Raw genomic sequence first — 10,191 nt, 5'->3', positions numbered from 1 at the left:
CTAATTATTTAATTGATAACTATAGAACAATATTACTTAACATTATATGAATAAACACTCAGAAGTGTTACCTGGATAAACAGGTGATGATTTATGTCTTCACTGATGCTCATCTCTAGTTTCAGAGAAGAACAATTACATTAATTACATTAGATTTTTCAAGTGACACCAGATACCAAAAAATATGCATTCCAAAATGGAGCATATACAGAACAAGAAAGACTTTCACCTACAAGCCTTGCCCACTTTTGATTTTCCCAGATGTGTATAATTTGACTGCATTATAGTTGCTCAAAATGCTTCTTATTCTCCATATTACATTTGATTCCACTACCCTAGACCCTGTTCTTTCTCCTCTGGAACACCTGGATGATCCTCCTCTGTATCTGCTTGGTTTTCACACTATAGACAACAGGGTTTAGTAAAGGAGGCAGTAACAGATAGGTATTGGCCATGAATGTGTGTACTACTGGTGACAGATGTTTCCCAAACCTGTGGATCATGGTGACACCAATGAGAGGAACATAAAAAAATGAGCACAGCACAGATGTGGGAGAGGCAGGTGTTGAGCGCTTTGAGCCTTTCAGCTCTGGAAGCGATATCCAGTACTGTCTTCAGGATGAGCACATAAGAAAAGAGAATGTTGAGGGCATCAAACCCCAAAGTGAAGATGACTACTATGAGGCCATAGAGGCCGTTGACACACGTGCTGGCACAGGCTAACCGCATTGCATCTTGGTGGAGACAGTACGAATGAGACAAGACATTGGAATGGCAGAAGGGTAGCCGCTTTATAAGAAAGGGCACAGGGAAGACCATGCAGACTGCCCGGATGATGACAGCTATTCCAATCTTGCCAGTGATGCCATGGGTGAGGATGGAAGCATAGTGCAGTGGGTCTCGGATGGTCACAAATCTGTCGAAGGCCATAGACACTAATACTCCTGATTCTACCCCTCCAAAACTGTGGATGAAGAACATCTGTGTGATGCATGCATCAAAGGGAACCTCAGGGGCATTAAACCAGAAGATGCTGAGCATGGAGGGCAGGGTGGACATGGAGAGACCAACATCAGTCAGAGCCAAGATAGAGAGGAAGTAGTACATAGGCTCATGGAGACTCTGATCTACCTTGATGATGGCTAGGATGGTGCCATTTCCCAGGAGAGTCATGGTGTAGAGAAATCCAAGGGGAAAAGCCATCCATGGGTTTTTATCTGGCATTCCTGGGATACCTGTCAAAATGAAGCTATGGTGGTTGACATGTGATGAGCTAGTGTTCATCATGATGTTCTTACCACTGTTTGAGGCTGGACTCTCCCACCTGGATTCCAGCTCCTAAATTGAAAAAAGGTTTTTAGATAGGTAAATGGCTTTATGGATGTAGAAGTGGAACAACAGAGGGGAAAACTATGTTTAAATCAGTGTCTGAGAGGTTTTTGCATCTTTTTACTTCTTAGACAATCACATGCGATGACCTCCACTCACTTGAATTTAATTTGCTTATCTTAAAAAGGGAGATAAGATGAAACAACTAGTGTTTAGACAGAAGAAAATTTTGATATCTTCCTTTCACAGCACTGAATATTTGGCAGAAAAGAAGCAGCAACATCCAAGGACCTAATAGCATTGAGAATTTTGTGAAATAATCAAAGAACAGAACTCACAGTATCATCACCACAAACACACCTACACAAAATTTCATCACCAACCCAACATACATCCCTCATCTATGTAAATCCATTTGTATGCATGTATATATGTATATAATTATGCATATATTCTCTTACACACACATATATATGTGTGTATATATTCTTGCACATGCCTAAGCATCCATTTCACTGTTTTTGTACTGGTGGCGACATCACCAGATAGTCAACACCGAAATCAGATTGATTATATTCTTTGCAGCCAAAGATGGAGAAGCTCTATACAGTCAGCAAAAACAAGACCAGGAGCTGACTGTGGTTCAGAACATGAACTCCTTATTGCCAAATTCAGACTTAAATTGAAGAAAGTAGGGAAAACCACTAGACCATTCAGGTATGACCTAAATCAAATCCCTTATGATTATACAGTGGAAGTGAGAAATAGATTTAAGGGCCTAATCTGATAGATAGAGTGCCTGATGAACTATGGAATGAGGTTCGTGACATTGTACAGGAGACAGGGATCAAGAGCATCCCCATGGAAAAAAAATGCAAAAAAGCAAAATGGCTCTCTGGGGAGGCCTTACAAATAGCTGTGAAAAGAAGAGAAGCGAAAAGCAAAGGAGAAAAGGAAAGATATAAACATCTGAATGCAGAGTTCCAAAGAATAGCAAAAAGAGATAAGAAAGCCTTCTTCAGTGATCAATGCAAAGATATAGAGAAAAACAACAGAATGGGAAAGACTAGGGATCTCTTCAAGAAAATCAGAGATACCAAGGGAACATTTCATGCAAAGATGGGCTCGTTAAAGGACAGAAATGGTATGGACCTCACAGAAGCAGAAGATATTAAGAAGAGATGGCAAGAATACACAGAAGAACTATACAAAAAAGATCTTCATGACCCACATAATCACGATGGTGTGATCACTGACCTACAGCCAGACATCCTGGAATGTGAAGTCAAGTGGGCCTTAGAAAGCATCACTATGAACAAAGCTAGTGGAGGTGATAGAATTCCAGTTGAGCTATTCCAAATCCTGAAAGATGATGCTGTGAAAGTGCTACACTCAATATGCCAGCAAATTTGGAGAACTCAGCAGTGGCCACAGGACTGGAAAAGGTCAGTTTTCATTCCAATCCCAAAGAAAGGCAATGCCAAAGAATGCTCAAACTACCACATAATTGCACTCATCTCACATGCTAGTAAAGTAATGCTCAAAATTCTCCAGGCCAGGCTTCAGCAATATGTGAACCATGAACTTCCTGATGTTCAAGCTGGTTTTCGAAAAGGCAGAGGAACCAGAGATCAAATTGCCAACATCCACTGGATCATAAAAAAAGCAAGAGAGTTTCAGAAAAGCATCTATTTCTGCTTTATTGACTATGCCAAAGCCTTTGACAGTGTGGATTACAATAAACTGTGGAAAATTCTGAAAGAGATGGGAAAACCAGACCACCTGACCTGCCTCTTGAGAAATTTGTATGCAGGTCAGGAAGCAACAGTTAGAACTGGACATGGAACAACAGACTAGTTCCAAATAGGAAAAGGAGTTCGTCAAGTCTGTATATTGTCACCCTGTTTATTTAACTTATATGCAGAGTACATCATGAGAAACGCTGGACTGGAAGAAACACAAGCCGGAATCAAGATTGCCGGGAGAAATATCAATAACCTCAGATATGCAGATGACACCACCCTTATGGCAGAAAGTGAAGAGGAACTCAAAAGCCTCTTGATGAAAGTGAAAGAGGAGAGTGAAAAAGTTGGCTTAAAGCTCAGCATTCAGAAAACAAAGATCATGGGATCCGGTCCCATCACTTCATGGGAAATAGATGGGAAAACAGTGGAAACAGTGTCAGACTTTATTTTTATGGGCTCCAAAATCACTACAAATGGTAACTGCAGCCATGAAATCAAAAGATGGTTACTCCTGGGAAGGAAAGTTATGACCAACCTAGATAGCATATTCAAAAGCAGAGACATTACTTTGCCAACAAAGGTCCATCTAGTCAAGGCCATGGTTTTTCCTGTGGTCATGTATGGATGTGAGAGTTGGACTGTGAAGAAGGCTGAGTGCTGAAGAATTGATGCTTTTGAACTGTGGTGTTGGAGAAGACTCTTGAGAGTCCCTTGGACTGCAAGGAGATCTAACCAGTCCATTCTGAAGGAGATCAGCCCTGGGATTTCTTTGGAAGGAGCGATGCTAAATCTGAAACTCCAGTACTTTGGCCACCTCATGTGAAGAGTTGACTCATTGGAAAAGACTCTGATGCTGGGAGGGATTGGGGGCAAGAGGAGAAGTGGACGACAGAGGATGAGATGGCTGGATGGCATCACTGACTGGATGGACATGAGTCTGAGTGAACTCCGGGAGTTGGTGATGGACAGGGAGGCCTGGCGTGCTGCAATTCATGGGGTCACAAAGAGTCGGACACGACTGAGCAACTGATCTGATCTGAAGCGGTAAAGAATCTTCCTGCCAATTCGGGTTCAATCCCTTGGTCAGGAAGATGCCCCAGAGTAGGAAATGGCAAACCACTCCAGTATTCTTGCCTAAAAAATTCTATGGGCAGAGGAGCCTGGTGAGTTCATTCCTGGGGTCACAAAGAGTCAGACAGGACTGAACTGCTGAGCACATACATACACTTGTAAATAGACACATTAGTGAACATAACTGTTCAAATTAATCTGCACAAGTTTTAACTTATAACTTTCCATAATCTTATTTTAAAATATCAAGGGATAAAGAATAAAGGCTATTGACCCAGAAGCAACCACATATATGATATGAGAGTAGCCATTCACAAAATCTTTATTTGGAGAGTCTTCTAACACTCCAAAAACCTGAGTCCATTCTTGAAACCTCTTCTTTCATTAAACCAACACTTAATGAATTTCAAATTTGCCTTCAAAACATACAAAATCATTATTTACTTTCTGCCATTAGTGTAGTCAAAAATAGCATAGTTCATTTCCTCCAGGCACCCTAACTTATCATCCTCCACCCATGAGTGCCCCCTTTCAAAAATTTCTTTCTGCAGTCAGAATGCACTTTGAATATTTAAAAAATTATTTATTCACCCAAAGCAAAAGGTCCCTCAAGATCTTCTATTGTACTTAGAACACAGTCCTAAATCTTTATCATTTACTTCAGTCACAGCAAAATTCAGCCCATGTCTACCTCTCTAGTGCCAATTCACACTATTCCTCACCGCCCCCCCCCCCCCCGACCCCCAACCACCACACTTTGGCCTCTTCAATCCAGCCAAATTTGCATTCTTTAAGTTCCTGGACCTCACTAACAAACTTCTGGATATGGGATTTCACATGTGTCCCTTCCTGTTTCTTGTGCCTTCCTCCACCTTCTATAAAGCTCCTCTTTGCCTAATCAAAGCCTATTTATCCTCAAATAGAAAGAAAAAGTGAAAGAAAGTGAAGTCGCTCAGTCATGTCCAAATCTTTGCAACCCGGTGGACTGTAACCTGCTTGGCTCCTCCGTCTATGGGATTCTCCAGGCAAGAATACTGGAGTGGGGTGCCATTTCCTTTTCCAGGGGATCTTTCCAACCCAGGGATCCAACCCAGGTCACTCGCATTGCAGGGAGACACTTTACCCTCTGAGCCACCAGGGAAGCCCAAATAATAATCCGTCTTAATTAAGCCTTTTCCAATTCTCATAAGAGTTTAAGACTCCTCAGTACATAGTTTTCATATTCTTCTTATAAATAAGTACAGTTAATTAAATAGATATTTAAATAGATTAATAGATATTAAATAGTTAATAGTTAATTAAATATATATTTGTTTAGTGTCTATCTCTCCTACTAGAATTAAACTTCCTGAAGAAAAGGACTCTGTTTATCACCTAAAAGATCATATGCTGGGCTTCCCTGGTGGCTCAGTGGTAAAGAATCCACCTGCCAATGCAGGAGAAATGGGTTTGATCCCTGATCCCAAAAGATCCCATATGCCATAGAGCAACTCCACCTGTGCACCACAACTATTGAGCCTGTGCTGTATACAGTCCACGGGGTTGCATAAAGCAGGACCCATGTGCCTAGAGCCAGTGATCCACAGTAAGAGAAGCCACTGCAATGGGAAGCCTAGACACCGTAACTAGAGAGTAGCCTCTGCTCACTGCAACTAGAGAAAACCTGCAAGCAACAATGAAGACCCAGTGCAAGCAAAAATACATAAATAAATCAATCTTTAAAAGAGCATATTCCAAGCATATGTTAGCTTTCCGTATGTGCTGAATGAAGGAATGAAATCAAGAATAAATGAACATGGATGATTAAATATCATTCTTTTCAGATATTTTACAAACTCTCAAACTTCTCCCTGATTTTCTGCATGTGGGTTGAAAATCATTGGTCTAGAGAAAAATCTCTTTTTCTAACAGGGCACAAAGGCTTAAATGAAGGGTCTTTGAGAGGAATTAAAGTTTCTTTGTTATCATCCAGGTACTGATTGTGAGAAAGGAGAAAGAAAAAATCAATGTTTCTGGGAGAGTTGGGGAGAGGTGGTGGTGTTGACAGGTACACAAGACCAGGTGGGCTTCCAGGCTCATTCTTCCACCTGTTTGCCTGCTGTGAGAGGAGAGTTTGTGGTTTTGGGACAATACTACAGAGAAGTTATTTTGCAGATTCTGATCTGACACAGGGGGTCTTTGAAAGATTCTGTAGTCTTCTTACAAAAGTTGTGCTGTGTGTTGAAAACAGAATCCAGATGTCTCTCCAAATAAGTCACAATGCTCAGATCCAAACAAAGCACTCTGTGCTGCCCAGCTAACCCTCTGGAGCACTTTGAGGAAGGGACATTTTTATACTTTATAGCTTAAGTGAGAGCCCTTCAGTTGGCTGGTCCCTCTTCCCAAGAAATTGGTGATGACTTTTACTTGAGAAGAATCGGTTGGCTCATCCCTATTAGATATTTTTCTTGGAAAAACTTATAAAATATTTGATAGTCTCTGATTAAGTCCCCAGGGTCTGCTGAAGCACTGCTGTTCTATGGAAATTGCAGATTTTATTTCCCCCTTTCTTTAATGTGCCTTTGACTCTGTTTTTCTTTACCTGAATGTGTTTTACCCCATCTTCTCCTTTTTAAACAATCTCATTTCTATCTCTATTCTTCATCTCTTCTCCATTCTCCCTGATTTTTCAGACTCTTATTTTCTCTAGCTTCCAATTCACTTCTCATTTACTCTTCCATCCACTTTTGTTTCATTTTTTTCTATGTGATGGATCCTCCCTCACAGTATATCTCTTATTTTACTCCTAATAACATTACCTACATTTTACTTTTTTCTCATCTTTTCTTTGTCTTCCAGCAACCCCATGATACTGGACACTCTCTAGGTGCTTCTCATCTGCCTTTGTCATTTTCCTGACCAGAATTTTTATGAAGATTTAGTGAAATAATGTGCATAAATAATCCTACACAGAGCTTGGTATACAGAGGTCATGCCAAAAGATTTTAAGATAAATTTATTACCTGTATCAATCTCTGTGCTCTTGTTCAGAATTAATTTGGCTTCTTTCCTTCCCTGAGACCAGTAAACAGAGCACTTATGAAGCCTCCTCAAACTTCTGGTGGTGTCTCAGCCATCACGGTTCTGTATGATTTTTAATTCCTCTTGAGAAATCCTTTGAGGCCTGTTATGTAGTGCTGCCTGACCTATTCCATCGTGAATTCCCAAAGAACTCCAAGCTGCTCCTTCATCTGTAAAATTGCCCATTCTTCTACGAACACCTGTTTCAAAATTTCCTTCATTTTGATTTTATTTGTGTCCTCTCAGCCAAGACTGAGGAAGGAAAAAGGATCTACTTCTCCCAAACACACACACACACACACACACACATACTTTATACATATATGTGTGTATGGCTAAGTGTATGTGTAGGTATATATATAATATTACTAAGAAGTCCTAGAATTCCAGCCTAATTTTTCCCTAGAGCTTCTGATTTCAAAACCAGTTTCAGTCTCATTGCTAATATAGTGCTGAGATTTACCTTGAAATAGCACTGACGTCTATTGTTGTTTTGGATAGAGAGAAGAACTGTTGGAATTTCCAAAGGAAGCAAAGGAACAAAGAAGACAGAGTTCTTTAAATTTGTTGGACTTCTTTGGTTTTCTGCATTATTACTCCAAAATCTTAAATATAATGTCGTTCATTTGTTTTAATGCATTTTCTATAATAATATTTTTTAATCAATGAGGTAATTCTTAGGATTGTGTTAATCATCAGTGTGTGCCTTTGTGTCAGTTCAGTTCAGTCGCTCAGTCGTGTCCGACTCTTCATGACCCCATGAATTGCAGCACGCCAAGCCTCCCTGTCCCTCACCAACTCCCGGAGTTCACCGAGACTCACGTCCATAGAGTCAGTGATACCATCCAGCCATCTCATCCTCTGTCGTCCCCTTCTTCTCCTGCCCCCAGTCCCTCCCAGCATCAGAGTCTTTTCCAATGAGTCAACTCTTCGCATGAGGTGGCCAGAGTACTGGAGTTTCAGCTTCAGCATCATTCCCTCCAAAGAAATCCCAGGGCTGATCTCCTTCAGAATGGACTGGTTGGATCTCCTTGCAGTCCAAGGGACTCTCAAGAGTCTTCTCCAACACCACAGTTCAAAAGCATCAATTCTTCAGCGCTCAGCCTTCTTCACAGTCCAACTCTCACATCCATACATGACCACAGGAAAAACCATAGCCTTGACTAGACAGACCTTTGTTGGCAAAGTAATGTCTCTGCTTTTGAATATGCTGACTAGGTTGGTCATAACTTTCCTTCCAAGGAGTAAGCGTCTTTTAATTTCATGGGTGCAGTCACCATCTGCAGTGATTTTGGAGCCCAAAAATACAAAGTCTGACATTGTTTCCACTGTTTTCCCATCTATTTCCCATGAAGTAATGGGACCGGATGCCATGATCTTCGTCTTCTAAATGTTTAGCTTTAAGCCAACTTTTTCACTCTCCGAGTTCATTTTCATCAAGAGGCTTTTGAGTTCCTCTTCACTTTCTGCCACAAGGGTGGTGTCATCTGCATATCTGAGGTTACTGATATTTCTCCTGACAATCTTGATTCCAGCTTGTGTTTCTTCCAGTCCAGAATTTCTCATGATGTGCTCTGCATATAAGTTAAATAAGCAGGGTGATAATATACAGACTTGACGTACTCCTTTTCCTATTTGGAACCAGTCTGTTGTTCCATGTCCAGTTCTAACTGTTGCTTCCTGATATGCATATAGATTTCTCAAGGGGCAGGTCAGGTGGTCTGGTATTCCCATCTCTTTCCAAATTTTCCACAGTTTATGGTGATCCACACTGTCAAAGGCTTTGGCATAGTCAATAAAGCAGAAATAGATGCTTTTCTGGAACTCTCTTGCTTTTTCCATGATCCAGTGGATGTTGGCAATTTGATCTCTGGTTCTTCTGCCTTTAACATCAGGAAGTTCATGGTTCACATATTGCTGAAGCCTGGCCTGGAGAATTTTGAGCATTACTTTACTAGCATGTGAGATGAGTACAATTGTGCGGTAGTTTGAGCATTCTTTGGCATTGCCTTTCTTTGGGATTGGAATGAAAACTGACCTTTTCCAGTCCTGTGGCCACTGCTGAGTTCTCCAAATTTGCTGGCATATTGAGTGTAGCACTTTCACAGCATCATCTTTCAGGATTTGGAATAGCTCAACTGGAATTCTGTCACCTCCACTAGCTTTGTTCATAGTGATGCTTTCTAAGGCCCACTTGACTTCACATTCCAGGATGTCTGGCTCTAGGTCAGTGATCACATCATCGTGATTATGTGGGTCATGAAGATCTTTTTTGTATAGTTCTTCTGTGTATTCTTGCCACCTCTTTTTAATATCTTCTGCTTCTGTGAGGTCCATACCATTTCTGTCCTTTAACGAGCCCATCTTTGCATGAAATATTCCCTTGGTATCTCTAATTTTCTTGAAGAGATCTCTAGTCTTTCCCATTCTGTTGTTTTCCTCTATTTCTTTGCACTCATCACTGAGGAAGGCTTTCTTATCTCTTCTTGCTATTCTTTGGAACTCTGCATTCAGATGCTTGTATCTTTCCTTTTCTCCTTTGCTTTTTGCTTCTCTTCTTTTCACAGCTATTTGTAAGGCCTCCCCAGACAGCCATTTTGCTTTTTTGCATTTCTTTTCCATGGGGATGCTCTTGATCCCTGTCTCCTGTACAATGTCGTGAACCTCATTCCATAGTTCATCAGGCACTCTATCTATCAGATTAGGCCCTTAAATCTATTTCTCACTTCTACTGTATCATTATAAGGGATTTGATTTAGGTCATACCTGAATGGTCTAGTGGTTTTCCCTACTTTCTTCAATTTCAGTCTGAATTTGGTAATAAGGAGTTCATGATCTGAGCCACAGTCAACTCCTGGTCTTGTTTTTGCTGACTGTATAGAGCTTCTCCATCTTTGGCTGCAAAGAATATAATCAATCTGATTTCGGTGTTGACCATCTGGTGATGTCCATGTGTACAGTCTTCTCTTGTGTTGTTGAAAGGGGT

At 40.8% G+C, this 10,191-nt stretch overlaps 1 protein-coding gene across 1 annotated transcript; it reads right to left on the bottom strand.

Annotated features, from left to right (window-relative positions):
• Positions 1-335: 335 nt before the first annotated feature.
• On the bottom strand, positions 336-1,702 carry OR51H9B (olfactory receptor family 51 subfamily H member 9B). The gene is given in 2 exon segments (XM_015474731.3): positions 336-530; positions 532-1,702. Coding segments are annotated over 2 exon segments (951 nt in total). The 5' UTR covers positions 1,288-1,702.
• Between the last annotated feature and the right edge of the window lie 8,489 nt (positions 1,703-10,191).

This window comes from Bos taurus, chromosome 15 (genome assembly GCF_002263795.3).
Source record: "Bos taurus isolate L1 Dominette 01449 registration number 42190680 breed Hereford chromosome 15, ARS-UCD2.0, whole genome shotgun sequence".
In the NCBI taxonomy this organism is placed as follows: Eukaryota; Metazoa; Chordata; class Mammalia; order Artiodactyla; family Bovidae; genus Bos; species Bos taurus.
Note: the sequence above shows the minus strand (reverse complement) of the source record. Positions and strands in the feature narration are given on the sequence as shown.